This window comes from Artemia sp. Qi Xiang Cuo, chromosome 3, assembly GCF_049724085.1.
Source record: "Artemia sp. Qi Xiang Cuo chromosome 3, ASM4972408v1, whole genome shotgun sequence".
Taxonomy (NCBI): domain Eukaryota; kingdom Metazoa; phylum Arthropoda; class Branchiopoda; order Anostraca; family Artemiidae; genus Artemia; species Artemia sp. Qi Xiang Cuo.
In genome coordinates, this window is record NC_142796.1 from 19,433,999 (window position 1) to 19,461,151 (window position 27,153).

Here is a 27,153-nt window from a genome sequence, read left to right on the forward strand (position 1 = left end):
AAGTCAAATTGAACATTAACAGTACCAGGGACGTACGCAGGGGGGGGCCTCCAGCCCCCCCTGAAATCTCACGATTTTTCCTTTTCCCATAATTTTCTAATGTTTCTCACAGAATAATGGGTTTGAAGGATTTGGCCCCCCCAAAACAAATTCCTGCGTACGTGCCTGAACAGTACCTTTTTTTATCTAAGTTTTGTTGAAAACTTTTAGTAGTTACCTTCATGAATAGAAAATACACACGCATACTCGGTACTTTCCCATTATATGGGCCTCTAAAAAGTCAAATTTGGTTAATACTAATGAAATAAAATAAAATTGGATGAATATATAATAGTTTAGAAACAAACTTGGGGTATATATTTGCACATTAGGGGGGGGGGGTGGTAGAGGATAGCATATATTAAATACGTAACCTAACCTAGGTACCTCCCCATCCCCTAAACCCCAAATAACCACAGTTTAATATCGTATGCGCAATGAAAACCACGCTATCAGTGCCTACTCTAAAGCGGTTAAAACATCAGAAACGGGTTTTATCATTGCCTACTCTACAGCGGTTAACCCTAGAGGCCCATATAATGGGAAAGTACCGCATACTCTACTATAGTCACTATTTTTTTAATTTTTTTTCCTTTGTAAAAGAGGCAAATATAAAATAAGTTGTTTTTAATTTTCAATTTTCATAATTTCATGGTAATTTTAGATTTCATGATTAACGCTGTATCAATGATGAGCTCCATCGTTTGACGCTGTTCCAAAACATATAGTTTTGTTTATGTTGGTATGTATAACAATAGCCCTTAGAAACAAAGGTCATATCGGAGAACTAACGAGATCATAAAGCATGAACAATCTTCCGGATAACATTCGTCCCTTCTCCAACTTTTAAGAAATTGGAAACTAAATTAAGACTTGGGGGAAAAGAGAAAGGCCTATATAAACTCTCATCCTAGGTTTTCTGCCCATATATTTATTCCTAGCGGAGCATTGGAGTTCTTAGATAAAATAATTCTAAGATGTATCCAGAATATAGATCCCTTAATGGGTTTTAGAGAATTTTAGTTATCAACTAAACTTCGAAAGGAAAACAAAGCATCATGCAATTTCTGAAGATTTTCAACGTAGACGGGGAACCTGCACGAGGGATAGATAGAGGATGCCTCTTCAAGATTGGTCCAAAGACTTCCCCCTGGATATACAATGGCTAAACAAAATTTTTTACCTCACTCTTAAGTAAAATCCACTAAATTTAAATTCAATTTTAAGTAAAAATTAAAACCTGAGTTTAAAATTTTACCAAAATCAACACATACACCTTTAAGCTACCTCAATCTTTAGATAAGAACATTCAAGTGGACGTCGATAGCAAATTTATAAATTCTTTTTGAATTCTGGTTGTGAAACAAGACCAAGAATTTTACAACTGAGGCAATCATAGGTATGGCATATCTCCCCGCTATGAACTGCACTCAAAATACACTGTACATAATTGACAGTGTCGGCGAGATCCCCCTCCCCTCGCATCAATAGCTAACCTGAAACTATATCGTGATGCTATGGATGCTATACACTGTAGTATCCAGTATCCATTTAATAGTATCCATTTAATAATAGTAAATAGTATCCATTTTTGTTGTTGTTGAAACTGTGATTCGTGATTGAAGTCCAACAAACTGTTGAAATTACCAAGATTTATATACTTTCAGTAGAAAGAAAAAAAAATATCTAATTCTAAACGTAAATATGTTTTATTAATCAAAATGGTTTGAATTTCAATAGTAGATTGAAATTTATGTAAATATTACAGGAATTTTGTAATCTCGTAGGGCTTATGGAATAGTTACAGTGTATTAATAAAAGAGAAACAATATTTGTCGGCCATTTCTATATAAATAGAAGACAGGAAGTTTGAAATTACATTTTCATATTTAACAAGACCAATTCTCTAGTTTATGATTATTCAGGTTTCGCTGGACACCGACAATTCCATTAAACTTGATGAAGAGTGAAAAGTTAACCTCCGAGTGGGAGAAGAACCAGTTCGGGCTCATGTCGGATGGTTATTGAGGACCGTTCCTGGGCGGTATTATGACCAGTTTGACCGATATTATAACCAGCCGATATTATTGCCATATATGGCAATCAGATATAATTCGGTACTGTTTACTGAAGGGACTCTTTATATCTCAAACTCGAGACACGTTGAAAAACCCGTTTTTACGGGATGATACAAGATACCGCTGTAGAGAAATACAATGTATAGCGTGGTTTTAATTGCGTATACGATATTTAAATTGTTGTTTTGGGGTTTGGGGGGGGGGAAGGTACCTAGGTTAGGTTAAGTTAGGTTACGTATTTAATATATGCTATGCTTTGCCACCCCCCCCCTAATGTGCAAATATATAGCCCAAATTTGTTTCTAAACTATTATATAGTCATCCAATTTTATTTTATTTCATTAGCATTAATCAAAGTAGCACTATATAAAAGAGTCCGTTTAGTACAACAGTACCTATAATTCATATATGAATTGTCGCATAAAATACGGCTTATATTCACTGTATGTTATCCAGGGTTGCTACCATTAATGAATCATCGCCATATATATTTATTTTACAGGTAATTCAGTCAGGGGATCCAGGATTTTTATAGGGGGGGGGCAAAATAGGTTGATTCGATAAAATGGCGTTAGGAGCAAGTTTAATTAACGCAATACTGCGTTAAGTAAATTACATTACGTTAGGGGGCGCGCGTCCCCTTGCCACCCTGGATCCGCCACTGAATTCAGCAAAGAAATTAAAATTTCGATGATAATTAGGGAATTTTAATAAGGCCCTGAACATTTAATTCCGACAATTGTGAGCTGTTGAAATTCCAAATTTGTTGTTGATAAACATTAAAAACCATTTTTGTCGACTTTAGAGCAATTTTTTTACAGTGATAGAGAGATTAAAATAGAAGTTAGGTAATTATACCCTGTGTTGTCGCCCGGCATTAGGATTGAGTTGATACTTTATGAAAAAGCTTTCGTTTTGCGGTGGGGGAGCTTAACGAGCCTTGAAATTATGGATTTCCCCAGCTTTTTGTCATTCCTCACAAAATACTATGGGCCATGTCTTTTTTGTTCTTTTTTTACGCCTACCATACGACAGGCTTTTCGGCTTCTTATAATATATTAAAGACTAAAAATTTTAAGGCGTGTATTAATGGTATTAAAATATTACACTTTTTTTCTAAGTTATGTTATGTTTTTCTAAACATAGTTACGTTTTTCTAAGTTTCTAAGTTATGATCACCCAAATACCTTGTGATTAAAAATCCAATTCTTCTGTTTGACGAACCATAATTTTTTTTTTTTTAATTGCACTTTCACTGTCACTCCAACAGGTAAATGGAAAAAGAATTAAATACACTTTCTTTTGTCAGAAATACTTTATTAATTAGACAATTTATAATCTAACTTATTCACCTGTTGCATACAGCTGTTGTCCGAAAAAAAAAAAACAAGTAGAAAAGAATAATGATAAAACACCATTCGTCATTATATGCTTCCATCTTTCTGTTACAAGATGTTTAAACATATACTACTACTACTACTACTACTAACAACTCACTGCAGCATCAGACCACCTGATGTCAACACAGGTACGCACGCTCCTCCTCCATCCTAATTAAACATATAGTATTTTTGGTACATCAACTAAGCTTGAAAATAATTACAAAAAATGATAATATTTTTTGTCACTAATCCTGACCATCTGGATATTTTGTGTTCAATGACAAATCTGTCACCCAAAAGTCTCATAGAGATTGTACGGTTGTAACATAAACTTAAATAAAAAGAAACAAGTTTTTCGTCGAATGAAACTAAAGAGGGACATTAAACATTAAGTGAAACGAACAAAAGGTATCCTATATATGATGGGGAATGCTCCTCGTTTGAAGACGGGAATGTCCCTCATACGAAGAGGGGAATTACCGTCCGTTTCAGCTTTTCATTTTGATCTTTACTATCATTTAAAAGAAACCTTTTTTTTCCAATTTCTGTGTATTTTTGGCATCATATCCGAAGGAGAGTTTGTCACACTTCTCACCCCCCCCCCCATCTTTACACTAACGTTTGACTTTTGTATATCAAGTGTTTGAGAAAAGAGGCTTATTAATACCTCCATTGGAGGTATTACAAGTCGAACCTCCGCTCTTTGTGCTAAAGTTCACTCTGTTTCACAATGTTTTGACACTTGAAAAATAAAACTTCCCATTAAAAACTACCATTACCAGAATAAGCGAGAAGCTTTCATCCTCCTCAGCACCCATATTACATGTTTCGTCCAAATAGATTCTTTCTAACGAAGGTTGGCTAGGGGTTAATTCCCCTCTTCCGTATTTATCCATGGGGCCTTTTCTGGAGAGTTAGAAAATTGTGTACTAAAAATACATTTTTGAGGCTTTATGTAAAAAAACTAAAAAAACAGATCTATTTAATTCATCACAAATAGCCAGTGTACACATCTACTGCTGAACCCTTTGCAATACTGAATAAAGGAGCAATAATAGCTTTCCCATATGCCTGGTAATTCGGTACTAAATGAGCTCGAGGATTTTTAGAGCAAAAATATGCAGAAGGAGTATTTGAAAAAAAGTGCTTTGTGTGCACTGCCAATAAGTTTAGGGCTAAATGCACCACTGTGCGTCAACAGTGTCTCTGAAACTCGATGGCTATACTTTTCGACACAGCTACCCCCGTTGTATATCTCGGCATTTTGCTGGATGACGTTTTGGTCCTATTCAGGTCAAAACTGTTTTTTCGTAACATAAAGAATGGCAGAAATTAGCACCTTGCTTTTGCACGGTTTGTTCTGTACTTGCCAGATGCCTTGAAACAAGCTAAAGTAATACCTCTGTTCAAAGGAGGTTTGAAGTCAGATATGGGTAACTGGAGACCAATGTCAATATTTCTGTTGTTCTCCAAGATACTTGAGAAAGTGGTCTATCAACGCCTTTATGGTCATCTTATGAAGCATGGCCCATTAAATGAAACACAGTTTGGTTTCGGAGAGGCCACTCTACTAGTCATGCTGCTTGATTTCGTAAAACAATGTCTAGAAAGGCGCGAACTTCTCCTAACAGTATTCTTTGATTTTAAAAAAAGCTTTTGATATGGTAGAGTTTAGTATTTTATTGCGAAGATTGGAATGTATGGGTATAAAAGGATCATGCTTAAAATGGTTTGAATATTATTTGAATGGCAGGTTTATTAATGTTATGATCAATGATGTCACTTCTGGCCCATTTCTTGTAGCTCGTGGGGTCCCACAAGGCTCGGTGCTTGGTCCTCTACTGTATTTGGTACATGTTGATACAATGATGTTTTATATTCCAGGTTTTTGTCTCACTTCGTTTGCTGATGAAACTGCATTAACATTTTCTAGTCGGTGTTTACACAGTTTGAATTTGAAGCCTAATCGCGTTTTTAAAAGTTTTCGTATTTGTACTAGTTTTAAGCTTACTCTCCGTTAATATTATGAAAACTAGTTTTATTTGTACATTCAAGAGTAGGTGAGCACGAAACGCGATACCTTAGGTTCTACCTGGATTACAATCTTTCATGGAGACGACATAGTGATGCTGTTGCAAACAAAGTCGCACAAGGAGTTGGAGTAATTCAACATTTTAAGAATTTTTTACCACCACAAATTTTATTACTTATGGGTAAAGCTTTAGTCCACCCATACATTTCATATGGATGTGTGTTGTGGTCAAGCAACTTTTATTCAAAATTTAAACGAGCATAAATACTTCGAAACAAAGCAATGCTACTTGTTGGTGGATACTTGTAAAAATTCAATGACACTGAGGCATGATATAATAAACTTAAAATGCTTACTGTCGGGCAACTTTGTGACTACCAAGCAGGAACGTTCTCGTATTGGTCCTGTTGCAATTGTATCAGTCCTGAGGTATTTTATGGTTTTTACAGAGAAAATAAATCACTTAATTGTTATAGTGCCCGCAATGCTGACAATCTAGTCACTGAATACAGAAGTGGAACTAGAGCAGGTTTTTCTGTCATATATAAAGGTCCTAAGGTTTGGAATTCTCTTCCAGCCAGCATTCGGGTGGAGGAGCACCTTGGTTTATTTAAGAGAAAAACGAAAAATTTTCTTTTGGGCTTCGTTTCATAGATGAGTTTTTTTTCTTTTCTTTTTTATGATTAGAGATTGGTCATAATTTTGTTGTCTATTAATTATTATTTATTTCCATTTTGTTTGTTTGTTTTGAGTTTTGTTTGTTAATTGTTAGTTATATATGTGGTCGCCTAGTATCAAGTGCTTTTATGTCTTCCTTTGGGCAGCCACTTGGATTAATGTTATGTGTTATATCATCTTGTAATAAAATGAACTGAATTGACTTAAAAAGAGCACTAGAACGCTAAATTTTCACCCAAATGATCCCTCTCCAAATGGTCTACAACCACGAGCTTAATATAATCACCCCTTGAGAAGGGATCAATCAAAAGGGTGCAATCAAACGTGACTTTTCTTCTCGAAAATAATATGAAAGTTTGCGTTCTTCTTGATAGCGGGAAGCTCATGGCGTAATTAGCGATAATCGTTCTATGCCTTTTTTTTGGGGGGGGGGTACTCTTTTTTCTAAAATTAATTAATTTCACTTATGCACGTAACTTTTCATGGGTACATCTAAAATTATCGATTTGCATAACTAGACTTGACAAAAACTTAAACTTTTTTATTGGTATGTTGTAGTCAAGACTCCCAATTCGTTAAATTTTCAGTTTATATTGACAAGAGTATGGGAATACACATGCAAGTAATGTTTTCAAAGGGCTGGTGTTTCCAGGAAGGAGTCGAGCTAAAACGCAAAAACAAAAAAGAACACCAAAATGGTTCGAAATCTTGACATGTCGGGAGGGGCTTCCTTGCATATGCAGCTGGTTGACCTCAGTTGAGAGACAAAGCTCTGACGTCACCTGTTGTAGCAACCCTGCTCAAAGATCACGAGTGATACTTTTATTCAGCAAGTTCTGTTTTTTTCTTCTTTTTTTCTTTTTTTTTTTAAAGAAGTCAGAGCTCCACTGTGAAATAAGAGTCTATAGATTCAATGGTTTATAGGACTATGTATAAAAGACAGACAGTGGAAGTAGTTGAATAGTAAGATTCGTTGGTGATTCTAACTTTAACATACAAAACATCCGGCGGGAGAAACTTAAAATTGTTTAATTTGTGCTTGCCTCGAAGGAACGGACGGACGTTCATTCTAGTACACAATTGGTCAAATCGGATTCCAGAAATATTATTCATATTTCGATTGCATATACTTTGGTGTTAAATCCTTTTTCTAGGGATCATCGTTGTAATTCCATAAAGTTAAGAGTTAATTATGTGCTTCGGTTTTAATAAACAACCCAAAATATAAACAGTTGACTTGACAAAAAAATGGCTCCTAAAAAGCTTAAACCTATTGGATACATGTTAAGTACAAACGTGTAGACAAGACCTATAAGCTCTCTTAACTTCGAAACCTAGAGTTACTTTAATCGTATAAGCACTTTAAGTAGATCTAAAAAAATGTACCATGCCCTTAATGTATTGATATAATTATACATTTTGCAACTACCATCTTAGGCGGTGGGCTCACTAGATTTAAAATGGTCAGAAACAGCCAGACCGGCTCTGATGCCTATCGAACAACGATTACGTTGGTCTATAATTAGACAAATGATATCTGCGAACCACCCAACATTAGGCTTTTGCTGTAAAGCTAATAGAGAAAATTATAACCATTACACCTCGATCTCCATAACTATCAAGAATAGTGGGAAATTAGGTCCTACTGAAAAAGTAATAAAAGACCGTTGGTCCTAGGGCGTTGAATTATCTTTTTGTCACATGTCGTTTTTTCTCCATGTCCTATTGTTATCTAGCCTTTGAATAATGTGGAGGAGGTTGTGGTTGAGTCCCGCTATGGATGAGTACCACTCCAGAGGTTTCCAGAATGACGTTTATGTCAAACGTCAAAATGACGTTTTACCTCACAATTTTTTCAAAGTAACCTTAATGATTAATTTTATACAAAAATAGGGCTAAACACCGCTCTCTTGACTCTGATATTTACACAAAATTAACATTGAGGTATCTTGGCTATTTGTAATTTTCCAAAAAAAAACTTTTCTGTTTTATTTATGAAAATATTCACGGTGCCAGGTCGCTTAAAACTTAGGGCCTAATATATCACTATTCAATCTTTAACTTATTTTTTTTCCTAGAATCGTTTCTGGTAAACTTCCTTATAAAGGTATCAACGGAGGGGTTCATGGATAACTTCACAAAAGAGACCATTCTGAGTGGAAGTGCAAGTCTTACAAAGCTGTTTTCAAGCTGTTTTCGGTACGAAATGTGTGTCTCTTCTTTTAGGTACAGCGACCTAGCTACCATCTTTCTAGTACTTTTGTTTATTCAATTACATTTGGTGGCATTCTAAATTTTCTGATCAAATAACCAATAGCAGTTATTTCTAAGTAACAGTTCTAAAACAAATTAATTTTAAAAGTTAGTAATATCACCTTCATAAAAAGAATATCGCCTTCTACAACGATGGCTGCACATGACTCTGTTATTTCTCTGTCTAGATAGAGTTTATTTCAAAAGCTTAATTTTGTTTTATATTTAACCTTTTTCCCTTCCCTTTTTTTGTCTTCTCCTTTGTTTCTTTTTCGCTGGCTGAAAATTATCCTCGTTTGGGCTTCTTCGTGTTTTTCGTCTTTTCTGTTTTTGCGTTTTTTCTTGTTTTGCCTAAGGGGCGCTATCTCGAACGGTAATATGGTGGTTCCCAATGGCTATATCCTAATTATTAGAATTCTCTAATACTAACCTGGCATTTTTGGAGAGTAATGTGGATAGATCTGTGAATGGGTCATTTAGCGTGATCAATTAGTTTACAATGACCAGCCTTTAAATTACGAAAATCACTGATACACGAATCTTCAGCCATAAGTAAGTTTTGTAACCACTATACTTGCATATATGGGGATGAATAAAATTCCAAAAGGACCTTACAAGGACAGCCTACGAAGATTTGGAGGAAAACACGTTAATACAATAAAAAATCCAGTCATCCTAATCTAACAGCCAAACATGTTGGGGCATTACTCATCATACAGCTAGACAACTGCTGCCCCCAAGCTTCCATCTTTTCTATTTGCAAAAAATAATGCCTTAAAACTCTAATCTGATTAGTCAATCATAAAGACTACGCTTGAAGTGGAGCATAGCTCAACCTACAAAACTAAGAACGGAATGCTAAGACTTTTAGCGCTGCAATCGTGCACAATTTTGACTTGATGCACAAATGTGACTAAAATGTGGCTCGGGCCTTAGCGTCTTGTAAATCCAATAATACAACCTAAAATAAAGGGGATGGGGCACATATTACGCCCCATAACATAGAAAACCCTATCTAGGAAACAAATAAACAAAACAAAATTGTTCATCAGCATCTAAATTTTGATACGGCTTCAAAAGGCTTTTGAAGCTCCAAATCTGCTTGTTTAATTTACGCAGCTTTGTGTTAATATTTGGTTATATTTAACCAGTATCAAAATTTATCTATTTAAAATATTTTAAATAGAAAAAAATGAAAAACATCCTGTAACTTTGAAAGAGCTTAACCATTGTTTTTAGTACGAGTTCAGAGAAGCTTTTATCCATCTAATTTCTTAATTTTACTTAAATTTCATTGGGATTTAAGAATTTTTGGAGTTGATGAAAATGAAATTTTTCCTTGTCAGGGGGCAAAAAAATGGCACTTTTTAGCAAACAGCTGCAAAATTGAAGGAAGTAACTTACTGATGCCGTTAAAATAAATAAGTTTTCCAAAATCTCAAAGCAGCCGCCACCGGCGTATGATAATTCAAACACGTGTGGTTCAAAGGTTTTTTCTTTTAATCGAAAAAGAAAATACATAAAAGAAAACTTTTGGTCTATGTATCCTCTCCCTTCGCTAAAACCAAATTGTTCATCTCCTACAACGATTCATCACGTCGGTAAAGAAAATACTTTAGCTTCTGATTTGGTTGAGTTACTCTAGCCCTTTGTATAGGAATGTCTGGAAATAATCAAGATATTCAGAGTATTTACCAACCTAATAGATGGGTATGACCCATGACAGCAAAGACATTGACACCAGGTGGGGGAAGACCTTTTTCTGTGCAGTCAGCAATACAATGCGCTTGTGAGAGAACTCGTTTCTGTCCAGGAGGTATGAGATGCTTCCAAGTTACATCCATACCAAGACTGAGCAGTCCTGCGTCATGTGGCCTGCAAAAATGATTGTCTCTTGAAGTAGTAAAAATATAAAAGTAAGCGACAATGAGTGGCCTAGTTAGATAAAAAAGTAAAAAAAAAATAGATAAAGATACATAAAAAAACTTTTTTATCGTAAAAAATATATTCAGGAATAAAATATGTGTCTATGCATCAACGGAGCAACCAGAGGAGCCTAGGGAGGTTTTAGTCTTTACCCTAATAGCATCAGGCACGCATGCAGTATTTTTCAAATAATTAATTACAATTTTGCAATTTTGATATTTTTCCTAATTCACCCCCCTCATCCACCCGCCGAAAATTTGTTTTGCGTCAGGCCTGGGATATACCCGTACTTCTAGGTAAATAATGAGGAAATTTCATCTTCTACCAAACAGCTATAAAAAAAAAATTTGAGATGGTAATCTCATTCTAATTTATATATATATATATATATATATATATATATATATATATATATATATATATATATATATATATATATATATATATATATATATATATATATATATATATATATATATATATATATATATATATACATATATATATATATATTATATGTATTGCATCGCTCCTGATTTTGTCCATCTAGGATTGACAATTCACTCCTCAGGTATGAACCGTCGGGTGACAGTATCTCTTTTTTCTTTGTCCTTTTTGGTCATACAAACAAAATCGACTTAGAACCAGGTCGATTATATATTAGTCAAATTTGGATACATATTTAAAACTCACAATAAAAGGAGTTCTACTTTTATGAATCTAATTTATTGATGTATAGAAAATGTCTTCTAAATTGGGATTGATAAGAAAAGTATCCCATCATACACTAATCATCTTATAATCATCAATGTAATGTTATTAATGGTACACCCGGGAAAGGATTCAATTCGTTTAAAGAACATCCAAAAAGAAAAAGATTAATATAAGATGGTTCTATCTTAAAACATGTGCTGTGATTCCACTGGTTTATTTTGCGACATTTTTTCTCAAGTTAATTTTTCTCAAAATACCACCTTTTGTAACTATTGTTGCTCTGTCAAATTTCTACCCAAAAAAGATGATTTGTTCATTTTCATATGGAAACTTTAAGCTAACCAAGAGAATAAAAAGTTTTTGAGGAACAACATTCTTACAAGTAGATTCTGTGTTTCTCTATGGTAGTTCATGCTAGAAAATTTGTTTTCTGGTGGGTTTTCGAAGATTGAAACAACTGCAAGTTGCTGATTTCAGAACATAATTTATACAACTTCACTTCGTTCCTAAGAAATGCATTAACTTAATTTCTACTTCTTCCTCGTGAAAAAGACTTTAAATGTTTCAATAAACTCATTTTTTTTAATTCGAGCTTCAGTGGTTTTTGGCTAAAATATTTAGGATTTTCACGTTTGTCCATCCAATTTTCAGTCAGCCACCATTAAAAAAAACATTTTTTTGTTGTTGTTGTCTATTGTTGTCAATGACAACAGTTTGGCCTCAATGATGAGATTAGAACCCGATTTTCACAAGAATTTCCAAACTCTAGTTTCCAAACTCTAGCAGTATCCAAACTCTAGCAGTATCCAAACTCTAGAATTTCCAAACTCTAGTAGAATTTCCAAACTCTAGCAGTATCCAAACTCTAGTTGCAGTGAAAATATTTTCGTCTAAAACAATTTTAGAAAGAACTAATAAATTGAACTGAATATTTGATGTTTAACGATATTAATTGCTGAAAGCTCATCAGTTCAAATTTTTTTTAAAGCGAGATATATCAAAATGAATGTAAAAAGATGAATAGACCCATTTTAACAAACAAAATGAAGTCAAATTTTGAAGAACTTAGTTTGCTTAATAAAACAAAGTAATAATTATGTTTTAAATCATTATTTTTAGAAATGCATTAAAGCTGTTTTTATCTTCTTTTTTATCAAAGACATTCCATCATTTAAAAAGTCGAATTGCTTTTCCCCCCCTAATATGCAATCTATGTTTCCAGTCAAGCATAGAACTAGGGTTTAAGGTACAGGCGAAGAAGATGAAATCAAATCTCTTGAACTCAATGAAGGGTTAAATCACAGCGGACAGATAAATTGTGTTCTCGATTATGTCAAGCAACAGCATAAGATATTATCTCCTTCATTTAATCTGAAATGTAATTATGCAGTTCTTATGGAGTTGAAGTTGGGACAGACAGGGGATAAAATATACAAAAGACATATTGTGTCCATTCATAAAACCTTTTGTAAGCCACGATCGACGTGAAGTTATTTAAAGCTATACGATGTCACAGAATTGTGCTGGTTTTACAGCACAGGGAGCACCAGCACAGATACAAGAAGGAAGCACCGTCTAAATGGAAGAAATAGAATCCATTGAGAGGACAAATGCTAAAAGGTTCATAGTATGGAACTTTTAACAAAACTAACATTTCCTATGAACCTAGAAAAATCTCAAATTTGAAATAAAATTTGGGAATAATTTTAGAAAGGTGAGGATTTTTTTCTTTTTTCTAGAGATACTTCGTTTTATGCTTAAAAACGTCTTTTTTTAGTATATGACTATTATTCCTTTTCCCAACTGAGCCCCTGACCAAAGTCTCAAACTTTGGGTCTTTTTGTCGACCTTGTTTATTAAACTATAAAACGCAGAAGAAGGAAGAAAACATGAAAATAAGCCCCTCCTCCAAGGACAATAACAAAAAGGTATAAAGGTCATATTATCAAAGCTTACAAAAGACCAGTGTCTCTTTTCAAATTATATGCTTTAGATATACTATATTTTTAATGTGCTCCAGGGGTTGTTTAGCTTGATAAAGCAAGCTCATAAGAAAAGAAAATATCTAAATGGCTTTTGAATGAGAAAAGAGAAGATCTGAATAAAAAGTAACTTCATATATGTATTAGTAAAAGATCTACCAACTACCATTATGATCTATGATTGCTAAATTATTCTCAAAAGTAAATTCTGCAGAGTAACTAGTAATGTCAATTTTTACCGATGAAATTGTCATTTAAAAGAAAAGCATGAAATAGGTTGCATTATCCCTAGTTTTCACAGCTGAAAAAAGCACACTTTCAAAGCCTTGTTTCAATGATATTTCCATAGTCTACTGTTCGGGGTATAATTTACTATCGGGGAGGGGGCAACTGCCCCATCCAGACCTCAGTTTGTCCCCCCAGCTGAAATTCAGTTTCTGCAAAAAAACTTGTCAAAACTAAGATAAGCCTGCATAATTCAAGCATCTAGAGAAACAGGTCAGTTTTCTTTAGTAGGATTGGCTCCAACTTTGCCCCCCAGGATTTATACGAAATGACGTCACTGCTACTGTTTTCCTATTGCTATCATAAAGAAGATGTATTAGATATAATGTACGCTATAAACAACGATAATAATGTACAGAGATATTAAAGGCGTTTTCCTTAAAACAGATTGTAATGCAATAGCCAAACATTTAAATCATATATTGTAAAATGTATATCGCAAAATGTTTAGCGATTTGTGGAGAATTAGAAATCGGGGTAAAAATCTAGCGAGGAGCAGATTCACATCCCATATTAGAGCATGTCCAGTTACTAGCTATTATTGAGACAATACCCTAAAGATACCCTAAAGAATCACCCTATCTCGTCCATTAAGGGCTTTTTGAGGAAAAACTATTTATAATTGATTTGACGGTGGAACTCAACCATAACTTGTAGAACCCAAAATATCTGAATAAACGACAGAAAACTAAAAGCCAACACCTAATTTCCCGGAAATCTTGGAAAAGCCATTTAACTTCCCCCGTTTTGTGTCGGAGATTTTCAGATTTAATGAAACATCTATCATTAGGAAGGTAAATTTTTCGATTAAACAAGTAAGCTTTTCTTTTTAAAGTTCAGGAAGGGACGGTCCCTAAAAAATGTTATAGCTGGATACAACCTTGAGATGGACACCCGAGGGATGGGAGGGGTCACAAATTTGACCTGCTGTACCCCCTGCCTTGAAAGACAAAACGCTAAAAAAAAAACATTCAAACAATGCATGGCCTACATTGTAAGCTACTATTCGGAAAAAAAATATGGGACTAAAATCATGTTTTCAGTGATTCCCCTTCCCCTGCCGACACATTACAAATAATTTTTTTCCCTCAGAAAATGTGTGTTGACGGCTATGAATAATCTTGACTAACGAAAAATAAAACTGTAATAACTCAAAAGTAACCAAGCGTCTCCACGTTTTGTGCATACAATTTTAAGGTTCCTACGGATTAAAGTGCAGTGTCATATTATTCTAGCCTTTTGTCACGTTTACTGTTATCTACTTTTCTTCCTTTTTCTGTTTGAATAAAAGAAAAGGTAGACAGATTTATTTATCTTTACACCCATATAAAGCTGTACACATTTAGCTACCGGTTTTGTATTTATCTTATTTTCCTTTTTTTTACTATTAATCATTATGATGACCGATTTTTGAAAGGGATTGCTGGTACATTGTTTTTAATAGGATTACAATAGGAAATTAATTGGAATCATTAATACAGATCTGCACTTCCTCAACGACCAGCGTATTCAATAATTAAAGAAACAATGCTTTGCAACTAAAAGGAAAGGGCTATATCAAACCTCAAAACCAATAAAATTACCGAAAATAAATGAAACCCCGCAAAAAAACAAAACAAATAGAAATTATATAAAATTATACTAAAACCTTATTGCCGAGCTTAAAATTGACAGAATGAAAAGAAACTGCACCGCAGAATAACCGTGGTGTTGCCTCACCCTCAAACTTCCCTTAAAGTCTGGAATGTCAATAGAGTGTCAAAATTGGCATGGACTTAGAAGAGATAAAAACACTCCCAAACACTGGTGCAATTTTGATGAAAATTCTGGTATCAAAATTTGACATGTTTGAGGGCACTCAAACATTCAGGGTGATCCAATCAAACCAGTGATCCTATAATACTTCAGGTGGCCGGCGTTTACCCCCCCCCCCCCCAAAAAAAACGTGGAAAATAAGGCTTTCCAAGTTTGAGAATTTTATTTGAGTTTTATTTTTTTTAATTTCCGTAGGGGGGGGGGGGTGGAATTTTGGTACTTGTGTATGATTCGCCACTCACTCAATTTTACGCTGTGTAAAATTCGAGAACACATCGTTTTTTTTGTTAGTTTCTTCGTTACTTTAGAAATAAATTTGAGCTATAGATTTGCACATTAGAGGAGGGGGGGTAAGCATAACGGGTCTGCATGCAAAATGTGTTTGGTACAATTATTCTGCATATTAGATATAGATAGACAAATAAGTGTATTTTAAAGCCAAATATACGGTCATTAACAGTAAAATAGCATAAATGAATATAGTGGCTGGGAGAATTTTAAATAGTTTCCAGGAGATGAAATTTTAAGAAGAAATTTTACGCTGGGTGAATTTGCAAGAATTCATATACGTAATTTCTTTATGTCTTGCATTCTCTTTGCCGATATAATTTTACGCGTGGGGATGTTAAGGATAGTTGTCCGGGGTAAATCTTCGCCAGGATTGAATTGTCCAGAGGATATTTCAATGGGGAGGGGTATTTTTCGTGGGGCAGGACATTTTTTTTTTTGGGGGGGGGGGGGGGGTTAAACACCCCCATTCACTATATTCATTTATGTTATTTTACTGTGTTCATGATATATTCGCAAATTTATTTCTAAAGTAACGAAGAAACTAACAAAAGAAACGATGTTTCCTCAAATTTTACACAGCGTAAACTTGAGTGAGTGGCGCATAATACACAAGTACCAAAATTCCATCCCTTACGGAAATTAAAAAAATAAAACTCAAATAAAATTCTCAAATTTGAAAGCCTTATTTTCAACGGGGGTATTTTTGGGGGGAGGGGGGTATTTTCCGCGGGGGGGGGGTATTTTACACGAGGTATTTTCCGCTGGGGGGGTATTCGCCGGGAGGGTATTCGTAAAGAACCATACTGGAATAGGCATGCGGGGCTGATGCTTCCTAAAATAATCAAAAGATATGACACTACAGCAAGGGGGCTTTTTGGTAATTTTGTGTCTAAAAAAAAACGAATGTTGTCCTATATCACGAACAAAATCTCATAAAAAAAAATTCTGAGATGGCTAATCAGCTTAAAACTATCAAAAACAATTGCATAAAACCTTCCCGTTTCTGAAGAAATGTGCCTATGTGTGGCGAATAGGCATGTACCTCGTGCGTACGTGCCTTCAATAACATAGTGTAAGATTAGGGGAACCCGGTCTGACTAAAGAAGTGTATGAGCAACATGCTACGTAAAGAATTTTTTTTCTTAAAATCATGCTTCGTTTCGATCAGAAAAAAAAATTGAAATTTTGCGACATAAGCAGAACACTTTAAATCAAGGCCGTATCCAGGGGAGTTAGGGGGCTTGAACCCCCGAAATGTTTGTCCGACTCGTAAAAAACGTAACAAAAATGAATATAAATAAATTTTTGATGCGTTTTCTAAAGTTTCTTTTTGTACCCCCTGAAAAATTCTTTTGTACCCCCCCCCCCCGAAAAAAATTTTTTTGCCCCCTTCCCCTCCCCCTCCGAAAAAAATCCTGGATATGACCCTGCTAAAAATACAATCCAAGATAAAGATATTTTGGTTCTTCTCATCCTACTTCCTGGACCCTCATAAAGTTGGTTTGTGACAGAAAAGTATTTCATGAGAAGGACTGCCACAAACAGAAAAATTTTCTGATTGATACCATTAGAGATCTGAAGTTCTCTGCCATTGCAGTTTAATGGTGATTCAATTATTTTCATTTGATGAAAAATCGCGCCATATAACCTATGTATTGCTAACTAAGATATATGGAAAATGGCATTAGCCTACAGCTTGGGTTTTTGAATAAAGAAAGATCTAAGTAAAGGCCCCCAGTAGTTTCTTATAAGGCCATATCAGTTATGCAGGTTGTGATGCCCTATTAAAATATGTAGTTTGTCTTCTGCTGTGGAATGAAGATCGTTACATTTAACTGAAAGAATATTCAAATGCCATTTAAGTCTTTTTTTTTAAGAGTTGGGTCGTTAATCTTTTGAATTTACGGTTGACAATAAAAAAGATACAATCGTCCTGGTATTCCAGACAATATACCCAGATAATGGGCTAATCCGCAAAAATAAAGGGTCTTACGGCTGTATTTTTCTTTTCTAAAAGAGCTGCTAAACCTTGGGGTTTCTGTCTCTATTCCTCACAACCAAGCTAAGTAGAGGTGGGTTTGCGACGACCATGGATTATGCCATATTTTCGTAGATTTTATAATGCCATTGGTTTTCGTTCTCTTCCATGGATTTTCAGTGCCAATCCTACAATAAACGTCGGTGAAGCTGAGTCGACAACCTCAGACAAAGAACATGTCTAGAACCTCCCTCCTATTGCAGTTGAATGACATCCCTGAGTAGAATTAATGAAACAGGTGGAAATGCACAAATAAACCCCAGTTTCATTTACTAGATTTTGCCTAAGCATATGTATATGTATGTAAGCATACGTATGTAAGCATACATGTAAGCATATGTATGCATAGACTATTAAAGAAAATATTAAAAGAAAAAAGAAAGTTAAACTGAAAACATCCTCTTTGAACAATAAACTACAGTAAAAAAAAAAGAGAGGGAAGACATAAAGAGCTCACCTTAAGGTAGGAGTGTAAATCATTCTTATCCCAGTGCCGTCTAATGAATATCTGTTGGTGCTGGGTTTATCAAAGTGGGTCTCAAGCATGAAGTGGAGAGGTCCATTGACAGGGTCCAGCGGATAGCCAGCTTCTAAAGGAAAGTAAAATCCCTAGAAAACAAAACATTTAATGGATATTGAAACTTTACTCATAGAAGAAATAAATTTACTTATTGAATTTGTTGCAATTCAGTAATCTACTACTACTACTACTAACAACTCATCGCAGCACCAAGCCGCCTGAGGCCAACACAGCTACGCACGCTCCTCCTCCACCCCAATCTATTCAAAGCCTCCCTTTTTACACCCGCCCACGAAGTTCCCATTTCCTTTAAATCTTTCTTTATGACGTCCTCCCTCTCCAGACGGGGACGACCTGCTTTCCTTTTAATCCTAGACGATTGGCCGAAAAGGACAGTCTTCGACAATCTGTCATCCTTCATCCGCACAACATGCCCTGGCCATCTTAACCTTTCTTTCATTATAGACCTAGAAAGCGGTATTGAACCACATTTTTCGTATAGCCTATTGTTTGAAATACGGTCAGTCAGCCGGGTACCCAGAACAATCCTTAAGCAATTTCTCTGGAAAACATCTAGCAGATCTTCATCCGCTTGTCGGAGCGTCCATACTTCAGAGCCATACTTGACCACTGTCATCACTGTAGCCTTTAACATTCTAATCTTGGTTTCATATTCTTCCATACTTTTTTTATCTTTGAAAAAACAGCCTGAGCCATGGTTATTCTATTCTTAACATCTTCACTGATCCCAACATCTTTACAAATAATGCTACCAAGGTAAGTGAATCTGCTCGCCCGATCAATCTTTTCATTACCCAACGTCACCTTTTCATCTTCACTTATTCCTAGCCTTAGTGACTTAGTCTTCCTAACATTAATTTTCAAACCAATACTAGCACCCTGAACTCGCAAAACCTCTAAAACTTCATTCATTTTGCTCACAAAAAAACAACAAAAAAAATTTAAAAAAAAACAAAAAAACACGTCCGTAACTTGTATGGGGAAATAACATATAATTTAATATTTTCTAATGTATTTGCCCCTGTGGTACTGGAACTGTAACCCTGTCTCAGTTTTTGGGCTTCCAGATATATTTGAAAAGCTTGTTGGGCTTGCTGAAAAATTCCCCCAGACAGTGAAGGCTCTCCCAGCTCATCATGGGTTTGTCCGCCTCCGTCTTTAATTTCGTGCTTTTACTGTGTATTTGCTGTGCTTTTACTGCGTATTTAGTGTTTTATTGTGTATTACTGTGTATTTAGTCGCTTTGTATGCATTTTTTGTTCTTTCTTATATCTATACTCCGCTTTTGTTAATTTAGCGGGTTAAAAATAAATTATTATTATTATTATTACACTTTCATCTAGGATGCTTAAATCGTCAGCATAATCCAAGTCCAGGAGACTTTTTCCTCCCCATTTGATTCCGTGGTCTCCCATTGCCTTTCCTGTGCTCCTTAAAACAAAGTCCATCAAAGTAATCCATGTAAAGGGTGATAGAACTCAACCTTGCTTAACTACTGATTTAATACACAACCAACTTCTAACCTTATTTCCTACCTTAACCGCAGCAGTGGTATTCTCGTACATAGCACTAATCACTTTAATGTATTTGTCTGGTATACCATACAAGGATAAAACCTTTACTAAAGCTCCTCTATCAACAGAATCGAACGCTTGCTCATAATCTATGAAACTGAGGACCAAAGGTGTTTGAAAACTTAGGCACTTCTCAATTATTAACCTAAGAGTAAAAATTTGGTCAACACATCCTCAACCTTTTCTAAAACCGCACTGCTGTTCTCTTAAAACTTTGTCTACGGCATGTCTCAGTCTAAAAAGTATCATATTACTAAGCAATTTGCTACCTACAGAGACAAGACTAATGCCTCGATAATTATCACACTCACTTTTATCACCTTTCTTATTAAGTGGCTTAATTAAGGTTTTCCTAAAATCGTGAGGTACTTCCCCTTTTTCAAAAATCATATTCATAATCTTCAATAACTTATTTCTAACCTCAGAGCCACCATATTTAAGAAACTCATTTACTACCCTATCAGCACCTGGAGCCTTATTATTCTTTAATCCTTTTAGTACTGTTTCTAATTCCTCCTCACAAAACAAATCATCCTTCATATCCAAGGTATCACAAACTTTTTCATTTTCCTCTATATTTTTTCCTGCAACTCTATCTCGGTTAAGCAAGTTCTCAAAATGTTCGGCCCATCTCGCTTTAGCTTTTTCCTTATCGCTAATTGCCACCCCATTCCTATCTTTAACTGGGACAAGTCCGGATTGACTACTACCTCTCAATTTGTTAACGTGCCAGTACAATATTTTACTATTATGCCGTCTAGCTGCATCTTCTAAATCCTCGACAATTTTATCCATGGCCTCCACTTCACACCTCCTTAGCTCATATTTCAATGCTTTCTCCACTTTCCTTACATTTCTTTTGTTTTCATGCGATCTATCACTCAGATAATTCTTGTACAAGTCCTTTCTCCTTTCTATTAAACATAAAGCTTTTTAACTAATATTCTTAGCTGCAGTTCTAGCTTTCTTCCCTAATACACCTTCAGCAACTTCACAAATTATTTTTCTAAAATTATTCCAACCATCTTCCACATTATCAAATTTTAAACTCTCAAGTTTAGTATTCAACTGTTCCTGGAAAGTTTCTGTCAAATTCTCATCCTGGAGTCTACTAACATCATAACTTCCCGGGAGGTAATTACCCTTCCGATATTTCAGCTTTAAATTAACCCTTGACACTACTAGATGGTGATCTTTACTTTTAACATCAATAACAGCACTCCTATATGCCCTAGGATCTTGTATTGATCCTGCCAGTCTTCGGTTTACTATAACATAATCAATAAGGTTTGATGTCTTACCGTCACGTGAATACCATGTTAGCTTATGAGCCATTTTTTTACCAAACACCGTATTGGTTATAACTAGATTGTTATACCTACAAAATTGCAAAAGTCTGTATCCATTACTGTTTTCTTTTCCTACACCAAATTTACCTAAGCTGGGATACCATCTGTCCTTATTTCTACCAACCTGGGCGTTAAAATCTCCCAGTAATAATATCCTATTTCTACGTGGGACCCTGTTTTTTTGATCCTGGAACTGTAAGTAAAATTCATCTGAGTCACTAGTATCTCCGTCAGTTGGTTCTACAGGGGCGTATACTACTATAACTGATACCCTGGACTTTTTAGTCATAAAATAAGCAATTACTATTCTATTATTAATGCCTTTCCCGCCCAAACAAGATTTAGAAGCTTCCTTATTCATCCTGAGCCCTACCCCTTGCTTATGCACTCCATCCTTCCTAACTGAGTAAAAAAAATTCTAAATCACCTAATTCCATGTTTCTTACCCCTTGGGTTTGAATTTCTGAAACTCCTAATAAGTCAAGTTCGAATCGTCTGAATTCGTCAGTCAAAATGTCGATACGATAGTCATTTTTTAATGTCGTAACATTCCAAGTTCCAACTTTCATGTTCTTTAAATCATTGAAATTTTTATTTGCCCTTCCTTCATCACCATTATCAATAGTAGCTTGACTGTCGTAATGAAATTTCGAACTTTATGGAAGAAATGGGCAAAAAACTAAGTTTACTAAAAGAAGTTGCATTTTTAATATTATTGGTAAGAAATCCATTTTTGGTTGCAGGAGTTTTCTAATCGAACTAACCCGAACGATCAGACTGCAGGTATAAAACAGAAATGAACCTACCGTAGCGTATATTCTTTTGCGAGGACCAGAGAAAAACGTCGGTCTCCATCTCCCAAACACAAAGTTCTTCCCCCCCCCGCCCAAAAAAAAGAAATCCGGACAGTTTCAACGGGTAACTCCAAGCGTGAGACAAAAAAGGTTATTTTACCAAACATCGTACAAAATTCGCTATCTTTTAATAAAGCTTGCTACAACCTGTAAAATGTGAAATACTCACTTGCCTTCAGACATAGAACAAAACAGAGAAAGTACATAGTCTTGTGATTATCTGAAACATATTAAGGCTCCAAGTTAGGTTGTTGTCTCTTCTGAGACACTCCAGATATCCGTCGTATAGCACCACGTTACTGTTTTCAGATTATATTTTGGTTGGACTTTATTGACATTGACAATTATATAAAGTAAGACAACAACAACTGTTCTGAGTGCTTTGATTGTTTGCTCTTTGAAACTACTGCCTGTGACATCTTATTATTAATTAATTATAGTAATTTGTCATTGTTAGTTACATTTGGCATATTACCTAATTACCTTATTACCAACATATTACCTAATGAAGATCGCTCTGGTTGATTTCTTCCTTACCATTTCCATTCATCTAAAGAAATACATTGCTTTTGACAAACTCGTCGTCACCCATGCCGACGAATTCTCCTTTTTGCTTCATTAATCAACATAAATCCTCTTGACAGCTTGAAGAATGTATCAATAAAATTTCATATTGTGACAGTAGCTTTTTTCAATTTATATAAGAGACGAACTTTAGTTGACAGAGTTTATGATTTATAGTTCAAGCCAAATAATGTCACATATCAGCAGCTGGTTTGATGTCAATGCGATATCACATAACTGACTGATGGGTGACGGCGGAGCTGAAACTATTTTCCTCTACCAGATAACCCCTATGGAATTTAACTCACAGTAGATTATCATCTCTGATTGTTATGTGATTACCATATTGACATTTGTAGAATTGTCACGCTGTTAGGGGTTTGACGGATGGGGATAAGCTTTTGTTTGTCCGTATGATAAAAGGAATTATCTCCCGATTGTCGTGAACCTATAGTCTGGATATCAATAATCCGGAACTGTATTTTTCAAATCAGTCAGTTTGATCCATGAACAGTTAGTTTTATTAACAAGTATTTTTCAGCGGTGTTAATTCAGGGACATGAGGCATTTACCCCTAGAGTTCGAAAAATACCTTTTTGGGGGTATTTTCCTGAAAACATGAAAAAATTTGAAAGAAACAGCATTTACATCCCCCAAAATTTTGACAAATACAAACTGCCACCACCAAACCCTTTCGTGAATTGACGCCACTTCTATCTTTATATTCAAATACGTGATCAGCTCAAAACTTATTGACACAATAACATTGCAAGTTCATTTGGATGATATTTTTTTTACGCTGGTTTGATATATAAGCCTATAGTATTTGTTATCGCTACTTATTATCTGAATAGATACCAAATAATAGAGAAAAAAATTACAACACGTAAGCTTGTAAACAACGACAATGCAATTTAAGAAGAATGTTGGTGCTCAACCAGAGGCTCAGCTAGGGCTTCAAACACCCATGGACAATGGCGGTTTCCCTCGCTCCGCCATGAAATAAAACCTCAGTTTGATACCCCCCTCTCCAGAGGTCGCACTCGGAGACAACTGGCCCCCTTGCCCCCCTAGCTACGCCACTGCAATCAACCAGGTAGTAGAAAAGCAGATCTAAATACTACCAAACCTTTACTGGTGGAATGAAAGAAAAAGCGCAGGGACTCGCCATTATAAGCGCTTTTTGTACTGTAGTCTTTTATAAATTATAAACTGTATCTAATATGAAAAACGCGTGTCATTATTAGTAAAAAAAAAGACTTTGTGAGCTTAATAACCAAGCCGAGCTCTTGACATGTAAATAGAAGTGTCTTTATAATTATTGCGCAAACTAAAAAAATCTAGTTCCAACTAAAAACAATTTGTGCAAAATACTCTTGAATTACAAATTTTGTCATTGAATTTTACCAAAACCTAAAGTTAATCTGAGCAAAAAAAAAAACTGATCAGAAATATTGAAATCGATATATCAATTACCGAATATCGAGAGTAAAAATATCGATATATCGTTTAATCAAATTATCGCCCAACACTATACATTAACCCCTTCCGTCACCGTGACCAGTTAGTTGGACAAAATTAAAAATGCTCTTCTTTTCCTAACTATTAGGAATTTCGTAAATATGATCGCACTAATATATTCTCCTGTTCGCTGGCTACAGCCTCAGGGGTGTAATCGCCTCAGTTTATCGCTAATTCTCACCCTGACAGCAAGTGAACATCGACTTTATTGGAAACAATGGATTGGGAAAAACCAGGTAAAATAATTTTTTTCTCTGCTTCAAAAAGACATAAAATGATCGAAAAAAAATTATTGTGTCAAAATATGGATCATTAGAAATAGACAGGTAATTTTTTATGGCCGAAATCACTTGAAGTATGTGCTTGAGGCTATGCTGAAGTTCTGTCCAATTATCTGGACTGCGCGACTAGGTTTAGAGAAATAAATGACGCATGGCTTGGTTTTATGGTAGTTTGGATGCCATCTACTATCTTGAAAAACGAATATTTTTATCGGAAAATTGAACAGATGTCATTGCTGCTTGTCATTTATTCCCCTTGTCCAGTTAAGTGGACAACGTGACACGTGCTCTTCCAGCGCACGGAAGAGCACGTTTGTTATGGCAAAAATGCCATAACAAACCCTCGGACGGCAAGTATTTTCCCCAAACGTCACTCCCCATCCAGAATACGGCCGCCTCGAGCTGTTTCTGAGCCCATCCCTGCTTTGTCCCCCAGTCGCTGCGTTACTTCCAGATACGAAAGAACTTTTATCCCCTTCATTACAGAGAAAATGAATAAAATGCCTCAATAGTTTCTTTTTTGCCCTCTTTTGTTGTTTATTAGCTGATGGTCCTGCCCAGGTTCTTGCGCGCTTTTGCTTGCCCCCCCCCTTTCTTGACCAGCTTTTATTGTCTTTAACTCTTTTATTGATTTACTGTAGTTTAATTGCTGACACTTTCTTAGTATCCCTTTTAATTTAAATGCATTTATGTTTTGTGATAAGTTTAGTTTGACCAGTTTTTAATGCATTTATGTCTGGCTCTAAGTTTAGTTTGACAAATTTTTGCTTTTTTTAATTTTTTAATTGACTTTTTAAAGTTTTAACTATTGACTTTTAAATGATTGTCATTATGGTTTTCTCTATTTCGTTGTTGTTCTTTGCATTTTCAGTGTAACCATTTATTTGTTGTTGACTCCAAACTCCGAATTCGGCCCTTTGTGGGCTTGTGATAGCGATTTTTTTGAAATAAATATCTCTCTCTCTCTCTCTAGCGCCGCATCCAAACTCTCCTTTTTGTAGGTTCATCAAGACGAAATACCATGCGCATCCAGCCAGATAAACTACTTGATTTATTCGATGCAATTGGCAGTGACTTGTAAGATATGTAAGTATCTGAAGATGACTATTAAGAATACTTATCAGAAACAAATGGAACAAAACTAACACCACTAAAGACACTCGATCCTTATGAAGTGTCTTCTGATTCAAGCGACCCCGATGATATGCCACTCATATCCCAGGCTGGGCCTAAGACCGTTACTCAACAGCGAGTGATATGGAAAAGAAAACGGTTTATCCCGATCATTCCAGCTTGGTCTGATACTGCAACAGCTGCCAACGAACAACTATCAACACCCTTTCAATACTTCTGTAAGTACATTGATAGCGATTTCTTCGATTTGGCTGCCATCGAAACAAATAGATACAGTATTCAGCAGAATGTAAATAATCCCATTGTAACCAATCCTACAGAAATGCGCAAGTTCGTTGGCATTCACTTGGTGATGGGCTGCATGAAATTTCCAAGGTACCGATGGTATTGGAGCCAGGCAACTAGGGTTTCCCTCATTGCGGATGCCATGGGTCTAAACCGTTTTATGAGGCTGAGAGCCTGCTTTCACTTGGTTGACAACGAAACTGCCAAAGATCCGAACAACCGTCTCTGGAAAGTTCAGCCAGTTATAGATAGGGTGCTAGCACGATGCCAGCAGCTGCTTTCCCATGAAAATGTTTCTATAGATGAGCAAATGTGCCCATTTACAGGTCAGCTTGAGATTAAACAGTACATTAGAGGAAAGCCCTGTCCATGGGGGATCAAGCTGTATTTACTCTGCAATTCTGATGGCTTGGTCCTAAACTTTGACGTGTATCAGGGAAAGACGACAATCATTCCTGAAGAATACAAGGCATTGGGGGTTGGGGGTGGCATTGTCATGAAGCTTATGACAGGAAGAAAGATTCCAAAAGGGACCAAGCTCTACACCGACAATTTCTTTACGTCAATCCCCTTGCTCCAAGCTCTGAGACAGGAAGGATGGTATGGAACTGGTACTGTTCGCGCCAATCGAATGGCTCGGTGCCCCGTCAAGCCAGAAAAAGAGATGAAAAAGAAGGTCGAGGAGCAATGGAAGAAATTGTACTAGGTGCAGACGAGCTGGTTATAGTCCGATGGCTTGACAACAACATCGTTTCTATGGCCTCAAACTTGGTTGGGATCGGTGAAATAGGACATGCACGACGGTGGTCGAAAGCCGAAAGTAGATACAGACAAGTTCCACAACCAGAAGTTATTAGAAGATATAATACCAGTATGGGTGGGGTGGATAAAGTCGACCACCTGATGAGTTTGTATCGTACCTTCATCCGATCTCGAAAGTGGCCACTGCGATTGATTTTTCACATGATTGATCTAGCAGTCACAAATTCATGGATGGAATACATCAGAGACTGCCAATCCTTATCTCTGGGTAGAAGAGACAAGCTGGATCTTGTTGCTTTCCGGAAGGAGGTCGCCTGTGCCCTAATAGAAGCACACACGTCAACACTTCGATCAGTTGGTCGACCAAGGGAATCAAACGTGGAAACAGAAGAGCAAACAACGGTAGGGAGGAAGCGGAAGATCAGCTGCAAGCCTGTGTCTGATGTGCGATATGATGGATATCATCACTGGCCTGTAAATACAGGGGACAAGCACGCCCAGAGATGCAAGATGGACGGCTGCAAGCTAAAAACCACAACTAGATGTCAAAAATGCAATGTCGAGCTCTGCTTTCGGGGCGAAAGAAATTGTTTCAAGGATTTTCATGTAAAGTAAAGTGGTCACGTTGTCCAATTAACTGGACATCTATTTTCGTCATCCTAATAAATGAATTTGAGCAAATCACTTCGGTAATGGCTTACTTATGCTCTAAATAGTAGGTTTAAATCAGGGAATAATTTTTTTCACCTAGGAAAATAATTCGTGACGGAAGGGG

The 27,153-nt window shown here is 35.9% G+C and overlaps 1 protein-coding gene across 1 annotated transcript in view; it reads right to left on the reverse strand.

Annotated features, from left to right (window-relative positions):
* LOC148953840 (MOXD1 homolog 2-like) overlaps positions 1-27,153 on the reverse strand; it is a 147,056-nt gene that overhangs the window by 31,916 nt on the left and 87,987 nt on the right. Inside the window, exon 8 of the mRNA XM_089085666.1 lies at positions 10,162-10,337. Coding sequence (XP_088941792.1) covers positions 10,162-10,337 — 176 coding nt within the window. The remainder of the gene's footprint in view (positions 1-10,161; positions 10,338-27,153) is intronic.